The sequence below is a fragment of the Anomalospiza imberbis genome, chromosome 1 (genome assembly GCF_031753505.1).
Source record: "Anomalospiza imberbis isolate Cuckoo-Finch-1a 21T00152 chromosome 1, ASM3175350v1, whole genome shotgun sequence".
In the NCBI taxonomy this organism is placed as follows: domain Eukaryota; kingdom Metazoa; phylum Chordata; class Aves; order Passeriformes; family Viduidae; genus Anomalospiza; species Anomalospiza imberbis.
In genome coordinates, this window is record NC_089681.1 from 120,255,007 (window position 1) to 120,278,576 (window position 23,570).

Here is a 23,570-nt window from a genome sequence, read left to right on the forward strand (position 1 = left end):
AAGCAAATCAGAACATGTGAGAATCCTCGAAATGTTTTATGGTTTGAGGAAAAAGTAGGATTTAAATGTCTCAGTTAAAAGTATTAAGAGCTAAAAATTCTTTTTACTGTCAAATGAGTATGATTTTGCTCTTATGATCCTGGTGATACAATCAAGCTAGTGGTCTTTTTTTTGACTGATCTGTGCCCTTGTGTGACCATATTAAGGACATGTAGCCTTTCTGTGCCTATTTGTACCCAATGTCTTGTCCAGCTGCTTTTGGGCCTGGAAAAAACACCACTTTCTGTTTATCTTTAAATCTTTCCCCTTAGCCGTGCACTTAAATGCTTGTGTGTGTTGCAGCTCTGACACGATTGCAAAGAGCTTTGTTAGTCTGCCCGCTGTCACTTGTACCAGATGTCATGACCTGAGCACCTGCACAAAGTGCTGGGATTTCTGTGAGGAGGAGAGTAAGGTTCTGCAAAAGGGAATATCACTCATGCTTATGTTTTCCAGAAGATATGTTGCCGCAAAAAAAAAAGTACTTTTAACAAGTACCCCAGCCAAACTGCTTCAGATGTAGTGTTGTACTGCTCAAAGTTGTTTTGATGGAGTTGTTGCTTCTGTCTTCTGAACTGTGGGGAGAATATGCACATACTTGTCTCTCAAGAATAGAATTTTGTTCTCATGCAACACTGAAGGTTTTAAAGTTCCAAACAAACAAGAAATCCTTATCTTAAAATCCAACTGTGTACAGTCATGCAATTAATACACCTGGCCCACCTACTGGGGTTAAGTGGGTTGCACCCTTCCTTTTATAATTGGAACTTTGCATGTTTAATTTTACATCCAAACTGCATTTCTTTCACAGCCTCTGCATCTGAAATTTGGCATCCCAAGGGCATGGGAGAAGAAGGGATAACATGTGGAGACCTTATCCTGCCTTGAATGCCCTGAAACAGGGTAGTAGAATTAATTCTGTCTCATGGCAGGTAAATTCAAGCATAAAGTAATGTGAGAAGTAGAGAGCTTTTCTCCATAAGAGAAATTCACACCAGCTGCTCTCCTTCTTCTGTAATGTCATGGCTAAAGTGAAGAGATGCTCCTCTGCTTGCAGTGGGACTGCTTTCTCTGCTGCCCTTTTTGGACACCTGTTGTAACTTCTTGAAGCTCTGCCTTCAAAGGAAAAAAAAACACTCTTTCTAACCTTTTCTTTAGCCTCACAGTAAACTTTCAGGTTATGTGACATGCATATGGGCTTCTAGGAAGAGACAGGGGGAAAAAGGAAAAAAAAAAAATAAAGAAGAGGTAGTTTCATACAGTAAATGAAACCAAGAAATCAAACCACCTTTTTCTGATTACAAAAAAAAAAAAGAAGTCTTGCACAGTTAGGCAGATAGGCTGCTTTCCTTTATTCCTTTTTGCCATCTCTTGAAGCTTTTTGTTGCAGGTGAGAAACATACCAATGGAAAACTTTCTCCTTAGAAGATGTTGTGGTCAAGAGAAAAATTCCTTCTTTATTCTCCAGTCATTTTCTTAAATAATAATAGTAAAGAAGACATCTTCTATTTTGCATAAGTAAGAGAAAAAATAACTGTATTGTGCTTTTGGCAGGAAAGAAAAGTAATTTAAAATGAAAAATTGCTTCATTGAGGGCCTTCATTTGATGCCCTGAGCATAGATGAGAAACACAAGGAAGAGGAAAAACTGTCCTATGTTTCCAGGTACTTTGACTCTTACTTGGTGAAGTTGGGCTCCTTTGGATGTCTGAGTTTGATAGGATTAGCTCGTGCAACTGTTATGTCTGATCTACCCAGAGGCAGTAATGTCTGTACATCCATGATGTGTGTAGTTGCAAGTGGCTTTGCCTTAATTTGCTCAGCTTGTTAAGCAGTAGATGACTTCTGAGAAGCTGTCCTTCAGCCAAAAGAGGATGTGGTTTTGGGGGGTGAAGAAGGATTTGCCAGTGTTTTTACAAAATGATTTTATAATGGTGAAATTAGAACCATAAATGTGTACCACATGCAATCTTGAGGAGGGCACTGTAGGACAACAACACTGTCTGAAAAAATCTACCTGCTAATTAGACTTCTTTTGAAAATTGTAACCTCAGTGCCTTGAAATACACCTTTACTGATGCTTAATTTCTTACATTCACTAATGATGCATTTTTGACAACTAAAAAATTTACTTCATGGTGTGTAACATTGTGGGATTGTTTTGCCCTGTGGAGAAAATGGTTGGTCTTCCCACTGTGTTGAAAGTCTCCTGCTTCTGCCACGCTGTGTTGGTAGGAACGTGTGTCCAGAGCAGTCAGACTATTCTGCCTCTGCAGATGGACTAACCCCTCAGTGAGGGAAGAAAAAACATGCAGTTGGCACCATATGATGTACAAAGATCCGGCAAGTCAGTGGTTATTTTTCGAGGTGTTGAAGCTTCTTTTACAGTTCTAAGGTTGTCATAATGCAAATGGTATCACTAGTCATCCATGCTTTTTAAAATAAAAATGGTTTCTTCTTCACTGCAGGTTTGAATACTTATAGGGATATTTGTAGTTTCTTGGAACAAGAGAATTAGAATTTGTTGGTTCCCTGCTTTTAGATTCTTATGAGAAGATTTAATTGGAGTTCCCTTGACCATCTCAGACTCTCAAGCTCTAAGTACCAGGCTCCAAGCCTTCTGAATGTTAAACTGAATGGGAAGTTTAATTCCTTAAGGTGCCAAATAGGTGTTACTAGAGTGTACTGAGCTCCTTCAGGCCAGAAACAAAAGTAGGTCAAGAGCTCATTCTGTTGTATCTGGCTCCATCTCTGGTTTGTTTGTTAAACATGATGGAAAAATATGTGATCTTTGTGTTTACACAACCTGTTTTTCTGGCAGCTGTCATGGAATCTGAGAACAGTGCCTTTATAAACCAGAGCTGATGGCTACCTGCATCTTCCAAAGCCACTGATTTCATGGGCAACTTCTGTGGATTTTGAGTACCCATGTGACTGCTGTGTCACAGCTATGATTTTTGAAGTGGAAGTGTTTCTATACATATACTTTTTGGGGGTCATACAGTGTTGTAACACTGAGTACCTATGCTTGCTGCTTGTGAATGACCAGCAAAATTCCTGCTTACATAGTTTCACAATCTGTTCCTTATGTTGATTTCTGATTTTGGCTGCCTGTTCTGAATAAAAGGTGGCAGATTGCTTTTTTTGGCATTGTGGCCAGTCAGATTTTGCAAAAAACAAAGAGTTCATGCCATGTTCAGAAATATGTCAAACCAGTTCTTGCTTGTAAAATGCCTTATAACCAGCCTGCCAGAAAATGTTCCTTCTCTACTTCCATGATTTTTACTCCCTTGTTGCTAGCTCAGCTGTCATTTTGGGAAAACTTCTGATATGTGTGGTCCTTTTAGTGACTTCTAGCAGTCCAAGAAGATTCCCAGTTCACAGACAATCGTGATGAAAAGTACTAAATGTGAGAGCCAAGAAGTGGAATGAGTAGTACTAAGTGAAATAATTTCAGTGGCATCTCACTTAAGGTACTGACCACTGTGTAAGAACCACAATGTGGTAGTCCCCAAAATGGAAATGTAGACAGGGTGGGTCATTCTTAGATTTTCAACCAAGAGGAGAGGACCAGCTCAGCTATATGGATAGAGGATACTCACACATAATTTCTGGGGCTGAGTGTGGGGAAAAGAGGTAGAGCTGCACGGCCTTTCCACGGGCTGTGTGTCCCAGAAAGGCTCATGCCCTTGGTTCATCTAGTGACATGAGTGTTTCTCACATAATGCAGCAGTTACACTAAAGGGGAGCATCTTGGATTAACCTGGGGTTCATGGGAAGGTGAAACCCCGGCTGGATGGTGGCTGGACAGTTCATGCTTGGCAATATGAGCAATGATTTAGCGTGCAGATCAAAGTGAAAAATGCACATTGCTGCTTTTAAATTGTTTTGCTACTTCTTGACTGACTGAATTCAGCAGTGCAGAATTCTTCTGAGTGTGGTCCTATCTTTTCAGGCAGTGAATGTGGCAGAAAGCTTTAGACTCTCAGCATGGACCTAAATCTGTTTGAAGTAAACCTAAAAAACTTGGAAAGTGGAGGGAATTCAGGCTGCAGTTTGTTGATTTGCACTGGCAGCAGCACTTTAGCTCAGTGATTGTACAAGAAGGTGCCACAAGGTATCTGCAAGGATGTTTTGAAACTGTGGATCATGTTAGACCTATCTACTAAAACTTTGTTTTCCTTAATGAGCCCCTTGTTTCCAATGAAGGCCTAAAGTTTTAGCGCTAGTATTGCAAAATTAATACACCAGGATTTCTTTCACCATCATCTCAAGCTTATTTCTTATCATTGCATTGAATCCAACTAGAATGTCTTCAAGGATACTTGGCTTAATGTTCATTTCCCCTTGCTGCAAGTTTTTATTACTAAATAAATAAGAGCATTTAATATAGCTGTGAGCCAGGATAATTCTTCACAGTACATTGCAAAAATGTGGTTTAAATTTTGGCTTTGGATGTGGTACAGAGTTTGAATAATGATACCTCACTTCCTGACAAACTCAAAGACTGAATGAGTTGTCTGCAAATCTGCCTTGTCTTGGTAATCATGGCTGTGGGGAAGGGAGTAGAAAGGCAAAAAGAGGAACTTCTTAATGCAGTCACTTACTGTCTGTATTCATTTACTTCTACCAAGTGAATTTGTTTACTATGTTAAAAAAACCCCAAAACCAGTATCTCACTAGGCTAGAAGGTAGCTCCATGCAGTCTTAAAACAGTTCTTAATTATTCCCTTCATTACTAAAAATCCTGATGCTGACTCAAAATGGATAACATGACTTTGTGACTTAAAATAAATGTCTCGTGCTAAGGTAATTAATTTGCAACATGAAACATAACAGGCTTAGAAACCAGGAAAGATCTGATTCTTCTCCCATTCATGTCTGCATTAAAAGCCTATTTACTTCAGTGGGTACAATATTTTTAAAGATTTACAGCTTTATCCCAAATGTTGCCAAGGATTTACCAACCACATGCATTTGAAGGAGCAAGGGGTCTATGGAGACACTTACGCACACAACTGGAAAAAATTTTGTACTGTTGGCAGGCTTGCAGAAAAAGACTGAGATTAATGCTCAAATTAACTTGAGGGACATAAATAACAAACATACCCCCTTATGAGCCCTGACTCATGCTGACTGAGGGAGCTGTGGACTGACCTAGCTGCAGCATCAGCCAAAATCAAGAGAGGAGGGGTCGTCTTGGGGAAGAACTGAGGAGGCAAACCTCTGTTGGCTTTTCTGTGTATTGTTTGTTGTTCTGTGTTGTTCTTTTTGTTTTTCAAATGCCATTTTTCAAACAGGATGTCCATTCCCCCAGCTGTAGTCACTTGGGACCTGCTTTTTTACCTACCACTCTCTGCTCTTGGAGTGTCATAGCTTACTTTTTCTGGTTTTTCATTCTCGCCTGGCTGTGCTATGGCTCTGTTACCCAAGTGCGAGATGAGCAGCAATGCTTTTCCTTCTGACAATCTAGCAGGTAAGGGAAAAGCTCTCTCCTGTGTGGCTTTCTGCAGTTTATAGGACTGATGCACCAGGAGTTGGCAGAGAAAAGTTATAACAACCTTATCCTAAGGGCAGATGGTCTCTACAAATCTTTCTAACCCTGCAGGCAAGAATTGCAGAAAAAGAGTGAATCTGCACATTTTCTTGGCTGGGACTCCTCAGCTTCTAGCTCTGGTGTGGAGCAGTAGCCCTCATGCTGAAGGACTAGTGGCAATATCCCAAGGAGGGGAAGAAGCTCAGTCTTGCTGAGGCTCTGGAAACCAGGAAATGATGGCTGTGCTAAGCCAGTTTCCTAAGAGTTAATGTGGTAGGGCTGGCTGCAGAAAGGAAAATCTCCTGTAGGGCTGCAGGGTCTGGCTGGAGTGAAGGGGATAATCCTGATGCTGCCTGCAGTGCAGGGGCTCCAGGAAAGCCCAGTGTAATGGAGAAGCAGCCAGGGGTTACAGGATTTACCAACAGATGAGTTTGTCTTGGATGGTGATGGTGGGAATTTAAAAGAGAAATATTAAAAAAAGAAAATAAATAGTTGCTATGGACTATTGGCTAGGGACAGATGGCTGGAGCTCAGGGACTTGCAGGAGGTATGGAAGGAGGTGTATCCAAGCTGCACCAGGAAAGAGTTGTGTTAGTGTAAAAAATCAGAGCTAATAGTGTGCTGGAGCAGTTGTTTAGTGTCATCCAGTGGGGTAGGTTAATTTCCATCTCTGTGTTAGATCACTATTTTCAAGCATGATTTAAATGAGCAAGGAGGAAATCTGTTCAAGTTGACTTATCAAATTTTACATGTGTACTTTAGTTACCTTTGTGAAAGCCTTAGAGTAGTCTGTACTTTTGCTTACACTGAATATATCTTTCTATTTATACAAGTAAGCAATTTGCCATTTGCTTTGGGTAATGTATTTTTTCCATTTTCTCTTAAAAAATGATGAATGGTGATTTTCTTATTTGCTTGATTAATTTTAACTTCTGATTTTCATCAGGCAGCATTTGGATGGAAATTGGAATCCAATTAATGAACAAAACCAGCATTTAAAATGGTTTTCATTAGTTCAGTGTGCTGGATATAGATAAAAATTCCTTATCAACCATGTTTTGTGATTAAAGCAGACTGATTTTTGCAGAAATAAAGCAAGTATCTTCAGCTGTTTATGAACTGAACTAATTGTTTCTGCTCACCATGCTTTTGAAGAATCTGTTTCTAATATCTAAGAATCTTGGTTTCTGGAGCTCTTTTCTTAAAATACAAAACCCCTGAAAAAAACCACAGAACCCCAAAACAACCTAGATTCTCCACTGAAGTGAATATCTCAGTGCTATCTCTGTGCCACAGCTACCTAAGACAAACTTCTCTTATTCGGGTAGACTAGCCATGAGCCCATACTGCAAATATTGCTGAGGTAGAAGAGGTGGTCTGGGCATCACAGATACCGGAGATGGTTACTCGCAAATTAGGGTGGATGTATGGACTATAACTCTTGGTGAACCTAGGTTGCTGCTCTAAAAGATTTTCTTTTTGCATTCCTGTCAGTTCCTAGGACTGGGCTGACTTTGAATAAAATATTTTCTTATGTGGGGGAAGAAATAAACTGAATGGGGAAGAGGAGAAAATTGTCTAGGAGACCTTACTCTTGTCAAAAAGCATATACATAATTTGGCTTTTAAATTGTAAGTATATATTTAAGCAGACTTGGCTATAAGGAAGTGAACATTGAAGCTCAGATTTCACAGAGCGGGAAATCAGTTCCCTAAATTTAGTGCTTCTAACATATGTTTAAGGTCTAGGAATCTATTTCTGATATAACTCATGTTAGGAGTTCCTGGAAAGCTCTATGACTTATGTGGCATGGCATGGGTAAGATTAAATTATAGCTGATTTTCTTCCATCCTGAGATCCCCAGAAGCATCTGTAAGATTGATGGGTGGTGTAGTCATTGCATTATGTTTTGATGTGTTTCTTTTGCAGGCTTCCAGGCTAGGTTTTTGCAGGCTAGGTTTCCAGTAAATACAAAAGGATTTAAAAATTATTGTGGGTAAGGAGATGGACAGATAGCAATTTGAACTTGGTGTTGTGATACTCTCAAAAGCCTTAGTTACTTGATTTCTGCCAGAAGAAAAAAAGAAAGAGGAGTATGGTTTTCGAATGGTTAAAAATCAGTGTGCATAACATAATTTCTCTACATCTTGTGTGATGTTATACTGGAGATTAATTCGTTATATGTATATGCCAATGTGGTACTCCAGACAAGAATTTTAAAAATTCCAATGTATGAACAGTTGAATATTGACAGATTCTCCACTATTCCTTAAACATGTATCACTATTACACCAAAATGCAAGTTTAGCATAAAGAACCTCAGTAACTCACATAAATACTTTTAAAAAAGTCCTTTAGGAAAAAAGAAGTTGAATTGTATCAAAAAGTCAAAGCTATGAGGAGGGATGGGAGGAAGGTGGTACAGTGAGGTGATTGTACAGTTAGAAAGGCACATGTACATCTGTCTTCTGTTGCCTTTGCTGCCTATGTTTCATGTTTAAGGGTGAGGCAGCAAAAAAGGAATTTCAGTGGTGAATTGAATCCAGCCAAGAAAGTGGCTTGAAATCAAGCTTTGCGAAGGGGAGGGGAAAACTGCTCAGCAGGCAGATGGGCAACAGAGGGAAGGCAGGAAATATATGCAAACAAAAATAATGAAGTTTGATTTGTTTCTATAGTACAGAAATGTGTCTGGAGGTGGGTTTAGGTAGAAGCTGTGTAAATTCTTGAAAACCAAGTCAAATTACATGTTTGATTTGCAGCAGTGTTGTAATAATTAGCTGGAAGAGGCTGACTGGAGAAGCATGTGAAAGGGAAAACTTCAGCACTGGATTTTTGCAGGAGCTGGCGCACATGTGGACAATTGAATGTAGGGGTCAAGAAGAGGAGCAAGCAAGGGGGTGGATAAGCTGTCAGGATTGGAATGAGGGGTTGCCTCTACACCCAGTGCAATGGGTCCTTGCAACAAAACTGAAAAAACCCATGAACTTGTAACCATTTGGAAAGAGTTTTTTGAAGTGCTAAGATCAAGTGAGTACCTACAGTAGCATTTCCAAATTGCTGGAAATCTTGCTGGATTCACAGTGAACATGTAAAAGGACTTACTATGACAACACTCAGGATGTTTGTAATAATAGGAGGAGAACATGAGTAATCTTCTGGAAAGTGGTTTAACATATATACGAAGTGACTGTGTCTTTCATTACAAATACGTAGTTTTAGGGTGTAGTTTTGAGATAATTTTAAACTGATCTGTAGGCAGATTAAAAGGGGTGCTCCCACCTTTTCCCATTCTCTAGTTGATGTTACTTCCTCCTTTGGTCACAAACTACCACTTGTGTGTTGCTCTGGTTATTTGGGTCAGGGGCTTACTGCCTGCCTTAAAAATCAGTTGGATCTGCAAACCTGCTGGTGTCAAAGCATGCAAGGCAGTGGGGAGGCTGGGAGTGGAGAGCTGCATCCATGTGGACTTAAACCAGCATGAAATGCCTCTGAATCCCAATGCCTTGTATGTGTGAAAACACAGGGTAAACTGTGCAACTGTTGCAATTGCCTAAAGTGTTTCAGTTCCCAATAGCCTATTTTGGGGTTTCTTCACCTGGTACTTGGAGCTGTGCCTGGAATTCGTATCCCCTGAGGTTACAGTTGACTTGTGTTTACTGAAAATGAAGTGGTAAAACTTGGAAACAAGCATTTTGTTCTGATTTGTTTATGGTTGATGCAGTGGGACTTCACCTTGAAAGACTTAACCTTGAAAGGAGTTACTGAAATTTAAAAATAAGTTGGGGGTGTTGTTTTTAGGATTGCATCTGCTTTTTGCTTTGTGTTGCATATAGTGGTGTGGGGGTTTTTCTGAAAATATCATAGAAAAAGCTGTTTAGGTGAGCTTCTGTATGTGCCTGTATCCCTATCAAGATATAAACTGAGCAAAACTAAATGAGCTCGGTTGTTCCCACGTGCTCTGCTTGCTGGTGTTCGGTGCTGGTCTGCATGATGGGTACTGAGAAAGCAAGGACGAGGATGTCTGCATTGTCTCAAAATACCTCCACACGAAAAGGGCTTGTTGGCTTCTTATTCAGGATGAGCAAGAGAAATTTTGAAAATACGCAAGAAGGACACACAGAGGAAGAAAAACTTTAGAAGGAGAGGTGTGTAGTGTCTTAAATACCTGAAAGTTCAAAGATAGGCTTGTGTGAAATGCTTTTTTGGCATAGCCCTGACACAAGTGGATGGATCAATGGTCCAGTAGCGTGGTGTGTACTTGATGGTGCTCCCTTCCTCTGGGACAGGCTCTTCTGAGGTTGCTGACATAGATGTGACTTACTGTGGCAGATGCAACCCTGCAGTTTGATCATTGCTATTGCAGCATGTAGAGAGGATCTCGAGCATAATGTCATGCTCTCCAGCTGGGGTGTCTGCTTGAAAGTTATAGGAAGATGCAGTGATGCCTGATATCCAGTGGGTGCAATGCTGGGGTCCTCTGACTTTTCAGAAACATGGTGTTTAATTTACTAGCCTGTGTGAGGACTGCTGCCAGGGCTCCAACTGTTGCATAATGTTACACAGGAGGAATCACTGGCAGATTTCAAGCTGGCTATCATTCCAGATCACTCCCACACAAAGGAAATTGTAGCATATATGTAACTCTGAGGCTTTTTGTACTGCTCTCAGCACAATCTAAAATTAAAAATATAACTGGGAAACAAGAAAGAGTTTGCCTGCTCAGGCTGTAGTAGCCTCTTTCTGCAGGGCCTTGCACATGGAAGAGAATCCAGACAGCTACAGGTAAGAGTGAAAGCTTCACAAAGAAGCAACTCCTCAATTGTTTTGTAAAGTTCTATGCATTAAAATTGTGAGTATTTTATACAAGATGAAAGAATCCTCTTTTGGCTCAAACTGGTTTTCTTGTTCTGTGGATTTTGTGATTCCCAAAAAAAGCTAGACCCTTAATACTCAGACATCACAGGGGGAAATCTTATTTCCCCCTCATTTCCATGCATGCCTGTTCTGTACCCATTTTCCTGTCAGTCTGATTCATAATGTTCAAAAACATTCACTGCATTTTTCCTTCTTCCCCACAGCAACAGCCTGAGTCTGAAACTGTTCATCTGTTCATCCCAGCCTTGGCAGTTGGAGCTATTATTGGCAAGCAGGGACAGCACATCAAACAACTTTCTCGTTTTGCAGGCGCATCTATTAAGGTATTATTACACCAACTAAAACTTTCTGCTTATTCTACGTGACACTTTCAGCAAGTTTGCACAAGCCGTGCTTTCGTGAACATCCTCCCCCACTACATGCTTAGAAAGTGATGTGATAAATAGTACATTTGTTTATAAATCATCTTTTAATCTTCCCTGAGACAAGATAATTAGAAGCATGTTTTCAAACGTCTCCTGAGGTGTGAAATATAAGCTGCAAAGAAAACTACTTTGGTGGTCTTAGAAACAGACTTGTGCTTTAATGATGCAGTGCTTAAAGGCTTTCTCCTTGCTTTAGGTAAAGTGAAAATTGGTGGGGTAAATTCCCCTTCTAAACACAGCAGCCCAGTTGAAGTTCCCTACTCTCGTGGCTGCCCTTGCTCTGTGCCAGATGGATTGGTCTGGGCTGTCAAGCTCAAATGGCTCCATGCTGAATTGTTGGTGTTGTAACTTCACCCATGTGCTGCTCCAAGCTCCTGGGGCCAGTCAGTCCTTAACAGCACATTTACCTTGTTACCAGGTTTAACATCCAGCTGTTTGTGTATTGACCACCTCAGTGTAGCTAAGAACAGGATGTTTTGCAGAGGCTGACCTCTAATAGAAGCTTGAGTTTTAGTCAATTTGGTGAAATCTTTTTCTGTGTACAAGGGTTAGTACCAGTTGCAGTCATAGGAAGGCCTTGGCTTTTGGCCATGAATGCCCTTGTAACAAGTAACTTCTCTAGATGCTTGAGCACTCTTTTCTTACTAATAATATTTTCTGCTGTTTTATGCTGTAAAGATAATGTTTTGGCCTAAATTTAAAAATAAAAAAAGAAAGGTTTAGAGAACAGTGTATTTAAAATACAGTGTGTAGCTTTGGTATGCTGTCAGATGGACATATTACTCCACAGATAAAACAAATGTTTTCTTCTCAGCCCTCTTTATTTTTGTTTCAGAGGAGTGATGTGTTTAGTGAGTGCTATGGCAGGGATCTGCCAAAAGTCTGGGGCACAGGGCAGGAGCTGGTGATGCTGAGTTGAATTTGGTGAAGCTGAGCTCAGCTTGGCAGGTGTTCATCTAAGTATACAGAGCAAAATAACTGGGGAAGCCTGATGAATGAGTCTTGTGTGTGGTTTGCCGAGTGCTGATCTGTTTACTGGCCAGTCAACCAATGACACACTGCCCAACTCCGTCCTTTTTTGAGCAGAATGTTAAATAGTTATACTACCCAGATCGTTTATATTAATTGAGCACTAATAACCATATTTTTAGGGGGAAAATGAAACAGGAGGAAGTGAGAGGTGTCCATATTTCTTTATCAAATCTGTCTTGCATGGGGCTGTAATGTATCACATGTATTTCCTCTTCCCCTCTCCATTCCTGCAGCTTGTATCTGAAGTTTAAGCAGTGTATGAAGGGTACTGCTAGGTGGAGAGAGAAATGTGAAACAACCTGGACCTCCAAGAACCCGTCCAAACTAGTTCTTCAGTTGGTCCTTGGAAGAGAGTTTAGTGGAAAGGGAGTTTCCATTATTTCCATGCATCTGGCTAACAGTGGCCTCAGGCTTCCTCTACTGGCTGGCACCCCTCTACCCCATGCATTTAACATTTCTGTATTAATTTAAATTCAGATAGAAGTTTTCTTGAGTTCTGGTCTTTTGTTCCTTCAGTAGGAATAAAGTAAAGAAGCTTTTTTGTGAAAATGATTAAATCTTAAAAAACTATACAGATACAGGGTATGCTTGCAAAACTGGGACACTGCATGTGTACTTATCTATTAAGATAATGCAACTTAACCTGTAATCTGGCAGAAAAATGTGAAGCATCAGGCTTGCTTCTGTGTGAAAGTATTAAATATGGCAACTGGTAAATTATGAAATGGGACCACTTTAACTTGCCCTCTGTCATAACTTTGGAGCAAAATAATAAATTGTGAATCAAGGAATCTTTTAGCTGAGAGCTGGAGGAAGTGCTGCTTGAGTAACTTCTAACTTGCTAAACTGCAATAACCATACTTTGTGGAGGAAGTAAGTCTGTGCAAAATGCTTGTTTTGGGTTGTGTTGTAGCTTGTTACAGCTGAAAGTCTTTTACATCCTCCTGCATCTCCTCTGTGCTCATGCTGAGCTTTGTATATCTGGTGAAACTCATAACCCATCGACACACGATCAAACTGCAGATGCACTGGGGTTCTGTATGAGGCTGCAGTGCCCAGGCTGTCACCTCAAAGGTGTACATGGCTCTTGCTGAGCTTAGGTTGTGTCCCAGTGCTGGGGGTCACTGCTTGGCAATGCAGGCTCAGTGTGGGACTCCAACAGACTCAATTATTCAGCAAAAGAGCCAGGCAGAGATTTGAGTTGTCTGTTGCCCACCCTGTGCTTCTTGGACCTGTTGTGAACAATTGTCATCTCCTTGGTTATAAATTCCTTCCAGAGCAGCCCTTCCTGATGAAAGCTGGGTTTGGGTGTATAAAGTTGTCAGTTTGTGGCTTGGCATATAAAAGATTGTTTTCTGGTTAGGAATGTAAAATTATTTAATCTCAGAAGTTAAATTCACCACTTGTATACTATTTGTATGTATATAAATACTTTTTCCAAGGGCAGACAGACAAAAATTAACAAAGAATTCTCTTAGGATACCCCTTCAGACATTGAAATGTTAGTTGGTATATGTTTCTTTTGCAGCCCTCAGCCATGCTTTACCCTAACTTCTGAGAACAGAATATTCTAGGATAAAATCAAAGCAAGATATATCCCAGAACATTTAGACACGCATAAGATGTAATGAAGGCTTGATGGAAAATATTTTTCCTAAAATTTTAATGAAGGTGCTGATTGTTTGCTAAGAAAATTAGAGGTGGCTGAGAGACAAAACAGTCCACTTTACAAGAATGACAATTATCAGGCTGAACTCTGTTCAGTCAGCTACCTCTAAAAGTGCCCTGAAATTTTGTCCCTCTAAAATACTTTTTCCAAAGAATGAATGAATTTAGTCTGTGCTTGTTCTTACCACAACGTCATGTCATATAAATGTACTGCTGTAAAATTAATGTGTATTTTTAGATATATCCAATTGGAATTCATAAATAATGAAAAATAGATATGCAAACCAGATAACCAATATGTAATGCTTTCTCCATCTTAGGGTACAATATGAATAATGTTGTAAACTTTCCTTAGCAAAATTCTTTAGTGAAAATGATGCCTGATGACTGGTAATTTGTCTGAAATAAACTACAGCTGTTAAATATGAATAACATCCCTATGCCAACAGCTAAGATGAAATTCTGTAGTGTTTAATATATTGCTCATTCAACAGCAGCTATGTAATACTTGATGCAACAATGGAAATGTCAGTTGTGATAAACAAAAGATTCATTCGGAATGTCGGAGGCTAGCTTGAATTATTCAATGCCACTGGACTCTGAGAAAAACCCCCACAGAAATCCTACTGCTGTGGTGACATGAACTGCTAAAGACCCTACAGGCATCTCTGTCTCAGCTCTGGTGGAGCTTAATTTTTATTTGGGTCACACATTGTCCAGTATAGAGGAATGTTTTGGATCTGATTAGTTACTACAGTAAAGCGATCTTCTGTTCTCAGGGGAATGGATGCGAGCTTTTGCTAATGAGCAAAACTTGTTAGACTATTCAAGCTAGTGGGTAGGGATGAGAATCTCAGTTTATTAACCAGATTTGTCTTTGTGAAGGCTACATGTCTTACATCACTCAAAGCCACATGAAAACGCCATGTGGGATTCTGCCATGTGTGGATGAGTAGCTGTGTCTTTAATTTTCAGAAGTAAATTTGCTCATGGTGGTTTAGCCAGTTTCTCCATATTTCATTACAGCTAATTAATGCACTTTAAAGAGAACAAACTCGTCATGACTGAAGTGTGATGCTGCCGCTGTAACGAATAATTTTTCACTCCTGAACAGAATGTGAGACTGAAATGGGGAGGAGGTGACTTTATTCCTTCAAAAGACAGCTACCAATAGCTATGTTTATCCATTCCAGATTGCCCCTGCTGAAGGACCAGATGCTAAGCTGAGAATGGTTATCATCACTGGACCTCCAGAAGCTCAGTTCAAGGTACAGCCTACAAAACTTGTCAATATGTAGTAGCCTTTGGTCCTAAGGGACAATATTGGAAACAAAATTCTTAGCTCCAAGCACACTTTATTCAGAATTTTAGTAAACACTTGGGTTTTGCTTTCCTTTTGCTGAAAGGTGTCTCAAAGGAATATGAGTAATACAGTACTATTGGAGGCCACATTCTGGTCACCTGAAAACTCGTGTGTGTTTCATGTAAGTGAAATAAAAATATGGCATAAAAATATGGCCATATTACATTCCTAAATTTCTCTTCTATCTACAAGCACCTTTGAGTTGAGTCTTTTAATCTGTCTTGGTATGTGCAACAGTTTTGTGTGCTTAATTGAAATAACAAAGCTGACAAGACAAAATTGAGTCTTCCCAGGTTGCTGTTTTGTGCCAAATGGAAAATGCTTTTTGTGTAGCTCCACAGATAAATGCAAGATTTCTAATTGTATTTCCACTGCAACTACAAGGAGATACTCAACCTGATTATCCCATCTGTGTTCAAATTAAGTTCCAGAGTAGCCTTCTGCCTTAAATGTCAAGGGATAAATCTAGTTACCCCAAAAGGAGTTGACCGCTAGGAGTGATGCAGGCAGCTCAGTGCAGCAGCCTGGCATCATCACAAATGTGGCCTGGAGCATGTAGAAAGTCACTTGAGAGTTTGTGTCCTGGCATCATTTTCTTGTCTGTTCTTGTTTTTGACTTTGTATTTTTGCTTCAGGGCATCTTGCAAGAAGGAGGTGCACTAACTTCAGGGATATCAGTTACATTAATGCCTTTAGGATTTTTGGAAAATTATCAGGGCAGGTATTTTGCAGTGCTAATAACAAACTTAGATGCATTTGGGATTGTTGCTCAGTTACCGTATGCATTTGAGATGCCACTGAAGGCAAAGCATGACTAGGAAGCTATGTCTCCTTGATATTTTCTGTGTGCATGTGGGCTTGGCCACATGGGATGTTTCACATATCAGATACTCTTATGGTCTGGGGTCAGCACAAGGTCAGATACTGGCTACTCTTTATTTTCATCAGATATCAGTAGACTTACCCTCAAGGAGTAGCATGCCAAAGGAAATTTGGGCATCCCTTATCCTGACTTTTCATGTAGGCAAAGGCTTGTTCTTAGGTTTCCTCCTCAAGATAAACTGGGAGTCCCACAGGGCTCTTCTGGAAGCTCTTCTCTCCAACCTGATTCATGCAAGGAGGAAAGTGTCCCTTTTCTGCACCTCATAGGTAGTTTAAAACCACATCAATCAGTCACTACTTTACACTTGAGCTCTGCTTGCAAAGGTGCATCAGTGTAATAGCACAGTCAGTGCTCCTGGGGTATGCTGGTCTTAAGAAGGAAAGGGATTGTCCCTCGGGGCTTTATTCAGCTCCAGATGTTGTAGTATTATAGCTTCTCTTTGAGCAATGCCCTCTTGACTGGGATGGGCAGAGGCAGAGCTCAGTCCTTCCTTTTATCACTACTGTTAATCCGAAGCTGGCCTTAGGGCCAGGTCCACTCTCCTTAAACTCCCATTAAGAAGCTTTTCTCCCCTAGGACAGTGGTTGTTGGGGCACCAAGAATGAAAACTGGTGCTCAACAACTTGAAGAGGGAATAGTTGCTGGTCAGATGAGTAATGAGCTCTTGGAGAGGCAGTGTTATCCCAGAGCCCGTGACTTCAGCATCCTTTCCTTACTCCATTGTGCTCTGCTGTCTGTGATTCATGTCCCCTGTAGCTGCAGTGGCTGCATCCCTTTCTTCCTCTGCTGCTGCAGCCAGAGGATGTTGCAGTGTGCAGGGCTAGTTATTAGCAAGGCAATGGGAATATGCCACTGTTCAGAGCCTCTGCTGCAGTGCTCCCTAGAGTTCAGGCATCCCTGTGACACCACTATTCATGCATGGCTGCGTTGCCTTGGATCTGGGATATGTGAAAGTGAAGTGGAATCTAATGTAGACAACACATGTCAGCCACCATTTTACTGTGCAGGGGCTTGCAGCCCAGTTAGGTTGTTTCCTTTCCTAAAGACCTTTTAAAGAACTGAAAGATTGGAGATGTTGGAAGACCATCTACAGTCTTTTTTTCAAGTCCACATCTTACCTTTCTTTATAATTTGGCAGTAATGTGTGTTCTTTTGAAGCATCTAGGAGCCAAAGAGTAGACGATTTGGTTACCATCTCTCACAAATTCACTGATAAATAGCTGTGAATAAGGAAATAAATGTGTTTTAAAATGAACAAATTTACAACCTCACTCTCAGTGGACATTCTTCTTGCTATCTGGCACTTGTGTGTTTCCCAGATAAAGGAATTGCGTGCTGGTTGGAATAATACTGTTCCCATGGAACTATTTAAATCTGGGCAGTTTGATTCTTTCATTTGGAAATTTGAGTAAGTGTAAATTAATAAATTTTTAAACAATATGTTGTAATGGATTGTAAAAGCAAGCTCTTTGCTCCCACTGGAGTCTTTAGACCATGACTTATTGGGGGTGTTGTGGCTTTTTTAGTTTGGCATCCTCAAAAGAATGGGTTTCTGAATCAATTAGTTCCATTTTGTGCTTCTGGGTGTAATAAAAAACTTCTCCCTGAAGAAGAGGTAGAGAGAGGTTCTTCTTTCTACCACTCTTTACCTCTACAGAAATGTGATAGTTTCCTTTAAAAGCAATATTTCTACTGAAAAGCATAATAATAATGATGTCTGTTAAATTGCTGTGTGGTTCCCTGGTTTGTCAAGCAATCTTTGAAGCTGGACACTGGTACTTCCTAGTTCGGTACAAAGACTTCTTTTAGAAAAGTAGTGTATTTATTAGGAAAAACACTTTGTCAAGATTGTGTACTAAGAATTCTCCTTTCTGTGGAATTTCTTGACATTAACTAGATCCCAAGAACATTCTCTAACTGAAAGCAATTTTGCAGGCTCAAGGGAGAATCTATGGAAAACTTAAAGAAGAAAATTTCTTTGGACCTAAAGAAGAAGTGAAACTTGAGGCTCATATAAAAGTGCCATCCTATGCTGCTGGTAGAGTTATTGGTAAAGGAGGCAAAACAGTAAGTAGCTGAAATAAAACCCTTAGTGTTGCTCAGTTATGTTTCATATTCAGAGTGTATATACACATTAAGCTTTAACTTTTAGCTAAACTATAATTCTTTGATGTTACATTAAAGCAGGAGGTATTTTCTTAGCTGTACTTGTTACATTTTCCTTTCTTCTACTGCGGAGTTGAAGCCAATCTTAGACTGATTTATTTCATTTCTGAATAAGTGGTAGGAATTTAAGACATGTTCAGACCTCAGTATTACAAAAAAAGTTTACCTATCTTTCTTTCAATTAAATTGATGGTATTTCTCAGGCTCAGTTTGTTGTATAAAATAACATCACTGAGATTTTTCAGTCCTAAAAAGGTGCTGGTGCTCTGCTGGTGCTCAGGTATTTTCATATGGTGTTAAGTCAGGAGCTAGATGATATTTGCAAAGACATGGCTCAGTCGTGGGTGTCCATCCTGAGTGCAACAGGGTCTTTAGGTCAAGTGCCAGGAGGCCGTGTGGCCTCTTCCATTACTTGGAGAGGCAAGAGGTTTAAGGACAAACATGTCTGAGAAGCTGTTAATCTAAAACTTTAATTGCACAATGATAAGCATTTCTAAAGTAAAATTAGTTTTAATGAGACAAAGATTCTAACCTTACCTCTACTTAACACAATGGAAACCTGATAAGCTGCTGAAAATAATTTGAACAAACAGAACTTCTCACCTGCTCAGTCTGAAGTTCTCCATCTTGTGTAGGCTTTTGAAGGAAAAGTGTAAAATACTCTGGCATTTTTCTTTCCTCTGTTATATGATGTTTCTGACCTTACGCTTTTAAACTCAACTGTAAATACTGTAGCATCTATTTGCTTTTTTTAAGCCATGTATTTAACACCTTCTGTGTGTTGTATTTGGTCTTTAAAACACTTCTACAAACCCAGAGGACTTGGTGCTAATTTATGTTAAGAGACACAAGAGGCTCAGCTTGCAGAGTGCACACTGCTGCATAAAGATGCTTTCTGTTAGTGAGGGGTTTTAAAAAATGTAGCTTAGAGGATGATGTTTCAATGGTTGGTATCTTTGAGGCTTGGTGGTTGTATAACATTTGTTAGTTTAAAGTTTTCTGACTTGTACTATCTGTTTATAGGTAAATGAGCTTCAAAACTTGACAAGTGCAGAAGTTGTAGTCCCTCGTGACCAGACCCCTGATGAAAATGATCAGGTGGTTGTGAAAATAACTGGTCACTTCTATGCATGCCAGGTAGGAGGACTGCAATGACTTTCTGTATTTGTCTTGATGCTTCCATGGTCTTTCTTTTATAGCCACGTGCAGGATTTTGCTCAGGATACAGAAAGCACTGCTTGCCAGGCTCCTCTGGTTGTCTTGCTGCAATAAACTTTCCTCATGCCTGTGAGAGAGATTTATAACAATACTGCACGTTCACATATGCAAAACAGTCTCCTTAAATTCTTCTGTCAATTTATGCAGGCTCTGGCACTGCTAAAATTTTGCTGAAAGCAAAAGAAAACCCAAGTTGTGATTGGGCTGAAATTCAGAAGGAACGGAGACACAAGCCATAGTGTAGTATCTGGAAAGAATACACCCCGATATGTAATTCATCCACATTGCCCAATCTGTTGATATGCTGTCATAAAGAAAAGGATCACCAGATTCCTTCCTTCACTTAACTCAGACTCATTCCTTTTGATCGTTTGCTGCAAGTGACTTGTAGTTCATAAAGGAGATGGGGGAGGGCTGGGAAGTCCTGGAAGTCTGACCTTCTGGTTACCCTAGTGTATAAAAAAATTGTACCCTCTTTATTAAAACAGTGGCTCTTACAAAACATTAGTATTTCCAGAGGAGCAAAATGAAGGCTGTAGCTTCAATAATCTCCACATTGGTAGTCATCTTCCTATTCTCATGCTTTCTATATTACAGATGAGAAAACTGACCATGCAAGTAGTTGTGGTAGGTGGAAAAGAGAAGAAAAATTAAAATTTAGCCTGTACATAATGATTAATCTCAAGTGTATTTTAATTAACAAGTAATCTTGTCAGTACTAGAAATTTAGTAATTCCAGATTTTCTTAATCCTGGTAGCATCTCTTGTTGGTTGTAACAGCAATCACTGCAGCATGACATCATAATGGGTTGTTTCTTCTTCTTTGTGCCCTTCAGCTTGCTCAGAGAAAAATTCAGGAAATACTGGCTCAGGTAAGAAGGCAGCAGCAACAGCAAAAAACATTGCAAAGCGGACAGCCTCAGCCAAGACGAAAATAAAGGTTTAGGAAATGGCCCATCAGAGACAGATGCCAGACCAAAGACAGACTGTGTGACAGAGAGACAGGTGGTGAGCACCTGTTGAAGATTTATGCAGAAGTTCCACCAAGCCAATCACCTGTTCGAGGACCAGGCAACCGTTGAACGCTGTCTCTGAGAATGTATTCTTTAGGCTCTCTCAAACTTTTGAAACCCAGCTTTAAAATAAGGACCCCTTCACTTCCCTTTTGTTCTATTCTCACAATTTAACATAAACTCGTTAGTCTTTTTTATTGTTCTTATTATTCCCCAACAACTTTAGAACTTGGTTTAATGAAGCTTTCTCTTCTGAGTTCACTGGTTAAAAAAAAAAGAAAAGAAAAAACCAACAAAAAAAAAAAGAAAAGGCATTGCTCTTATAGGTCCAGTTGTAAAAGAATAAACACATATGGAGGGTGGGATTGTGGGTGGGCTAGGGTTAGAGCAAGGGTATTGACAAGAGTTTAAGTGTTAGTCCCAATGTTGAAACAAGTGGCATTTTTTAAAAAGAATTTGGTTGCATTTTTACATAACACTGCCATTAATAACCTAAGGGAAGTGTTGAATGGTGTTGGCCAGGGCATAAAAAGATAAATATGCATTTTACTAAACTACCTCAGGCATTTAGTACCTCAATGAGAAATTGTTCCTTTTTTGCTTTTTTTTTTTGGTATTTTGTATACTTTATAAAGCTAATAGTTCTTGAGCATTTTATTTTTTTAAAAAAAATTAAAATTTGATCAGCCACCAGCCAGGAGTACTACAGACTTATCGGGGAAAAATATAGTAGAGCACTTCTAGCTGCTGGCTGATGGGAGTAAGGTGGGTAAAAAAAACACAGCCTCAGATTTCCTGAGGGCTTCAACACCATCATTTGTTTAAAAAAAATTCAATGAATGTTCAAAAGATAGTGAATGATGCCAACATTCTGATAGCAGCAATGCCGTTTAGTTTTCTTTTAAGATGGGATGAAAAAGTTTGTGACGGTACTTTTTTGGGAACAGGACAAGGAAGTGATGGCAAGAGGCTGGGGTTGGGGGAAAAATTTAGAAGGCTGCAAGAGGCTGAATTTTTTTTTTTGTGCTACTTGATTGAATGCATGAACCCTTTGTGCCTTTGACCATCACTACCTAATAATGCTACATTTAACCATTTGCAGCCCATTTGGACTTTGCCATTTTGTTCAAAGAGCAAGCTTCATCTTCAGTTTGATAGAACACTTGATCTGCTGGAGCATTTTTGAGGCCATGAGGGTCTCTGCTGTCTGCAGATCACATCATACTGCTTTCAGTTACCACGATGGGGGAAGGTCAAACAGTGTTTGATCACATTGAAAGATAATGAAAGGCTAAGTTTACATATCCAGCCGCTGTTATGGGCCACACTAAGCCACTTTGAAGGTTTTGAAAATGATTACAAGGAAAAAAAAAACAAAACAAACAAAACAACAACCTCTCTAGCCTGGCTTATAATAGATGCAGCAGGATTTATGCACATTCTGCAACCAACCATTAGAGGAGAACAAAAAAAAAATGTCAAAAGGCAGGGATAACAGGAAAGTTACCAAATTTTTAAATTTCCAAATGTAATTTGAATGATGATTGTGGTAATAGTGACACATTCAAGTTTCTACAATAAACTTCAGTCTACCTCAGTTTAAGAAAAAAAAAAAATGTGGCAACACATGGTGCATAAAGACTGCTGTGTGTGTGTGTGCGCGTGCGCGCCTGTGTGTGTGTGGTCGACAGAGCCATGCTATTACCTCTGAACCTTTTTTTGTGATGTTTTTTGTGCATGAGATGATCAGAATCACCATGCTGCACTGATTTGAGGGGCACAGCAAGCAAAAACATTTGTTTCATCATTTTGTTATCTACCTCTTAGGTTCATGTTGAAATAGAGGCATTACTACATAGACTAGATAATTTTCCCAAAGATCATTGTTGTACAGATTAGATAATTTTGAAAATGGTCTGAAGTGTTTTTCCTGCATCTCTTCTTTACTAATTGGTTTAAAAACCACAAACTTATGTTGTAGTTTTAGCAAAGAAAAATGAGTTTCTTTTCCTTTTTTGACAGTGACCTTCATCTAGCCTTTAGGATAATTTTTTTTCTTACAATGAATTTAAAATTACTGAAGTATGGAAAGTACATAGCATTTTAATTTTTGTTGAGGCTTAAGTCAGTTGGACGTTCCTTTCTTAACATTTGAGAAGGATTTGACTTCATTATTTTCCATTAAAAATTCCTTTACAGATAGGCACTGCATTTACATCTGCTGATTTAAATACTGTCATCTCTCTTAAATTTTTAGACTTAATATGATATCTCAAGTTTTTCTTTTCAATTGAGACTTGGTAATTTGGAGTATTTGGGAATAGCTAGAAAGTAAATACTGTAAATGATTTCAATATCCAGAAAGTATGGATCATTTTTCATCTGTAATGTGCCCCCCAATGCAGCTCTACTTGCCAGATGCCTCTGAATGGAATAAAGAGTTTAACTCCTATCATCAGATAAAGTTGTGTGGTGTTTTTTTAAAATCATTGAGGCATAGGGACAGACTGTCCTGAGTACTTGCAGTGCTTTGATCAAGTCGGTTTTCTGTCTGTAATAACTGGGATAAGGATAAGCAGTAACCTACAGGTATTCCACAGCTGCTAGGACAGCCAGGTTACAATGTTTGCACTTCCCAAGACAAGCTGTGACTTCTGTGGCTTGTAATTAATTTTCTCCCTCCCATCTAACAATGCCATATAGTCTGTAGGACAACCTATGGTTCATGGTTGGCCTTGCACCACTCACTTAGGCTCATTTGCTGTGGAAGGAATGTGGACTTGACAATCCTGTCAGGGCAAACATGAGGAGATCAGAAACGCAGTAATTTTTTTTTTTTGGGGTGGGGGGCAGGGGGAGAGGGGATGCAGGTTTTTTTTACCCAATCTGAACTGTGGTGGTCTTGTAGTGATTAAGCTTTGTCGTTAATGTGGCCCTAGAAACTTGGACAGGCAGAACCAGTCGCATAGGCAAACAAAAGTCCTGGCAACCTCTCACCCCTATCATGACCACCCAAATACACCACTTGCCAGTGAGGTGGTATCACCTCTCCATTTATATCCTTATTAACGTTCTTTGGAGTAAAATGAGACCAGATGTTTAACTGAATGCTTACACCACGAGCAGGACGTGTTGGGGAATGAAGGAGCATCATGAATGACACAAATCTGTATCTTTTCAAAGAGAATGGGGAAGCCCAACTTGTTTTCCAAACTCCTTCACCTTCCTACTTCACAGCTCATTTCCTGGGACCAAGCAGCAGAAAGAGGAAATTGAAGAAATTGTCTGTAGAAGGTACTGCATAGAGTATCACATTTCACAGGGCATCCTAAGCTCATTTCTCCATGTCAATA

General features: G+C 39.7%; 1 protein-coding gene across 4 annotated transcripts in view; it reads left to right on the forward strand.

The window, feature by feature from the left end:
• IGF2BP3 (insulin like growth factor 2 mRNA binding protein 3) overlaps positions 1 to 20,551 on the forward strand; it is a 110,984-nt gene extending 90,433 nt beyond the window's left edge. For all 4 annotated transcript variants that reach the window (XM_068208845.1, XM_068208852.1, XM_068208859.1 and 1 more), the window contains 5 exons: positions 10,653 to 10,772; positions 14,768 to 14,842; positions 17,756 to 17,887; positions 19,010 to 19,123; positions 20,041 to 20,551. In XM_068208845.1, the coding sequence (XP_068064946.1) occupies positions 10,653 to 10,772; positions 14,768 to 14,842; positions 17,756 to 17,887; positions 19,010 to 19,123; positions 20,041 to 20,142 (543 nt within the window). In that variant the 3' untranslated portion in view covers positions 20,143 to 20,551. The remainder of the gene's footprint in view (positions 1 to 10,652; positions 10,773 to 14,767; positions 14,843 to 17,755; positions 17,888 to 19,009; positions 19,124 to 20,040) is intronic.
• The last annotated feature ends 3,019 nt before the right edge of the window (positions 20,552 to 23,570 follow it).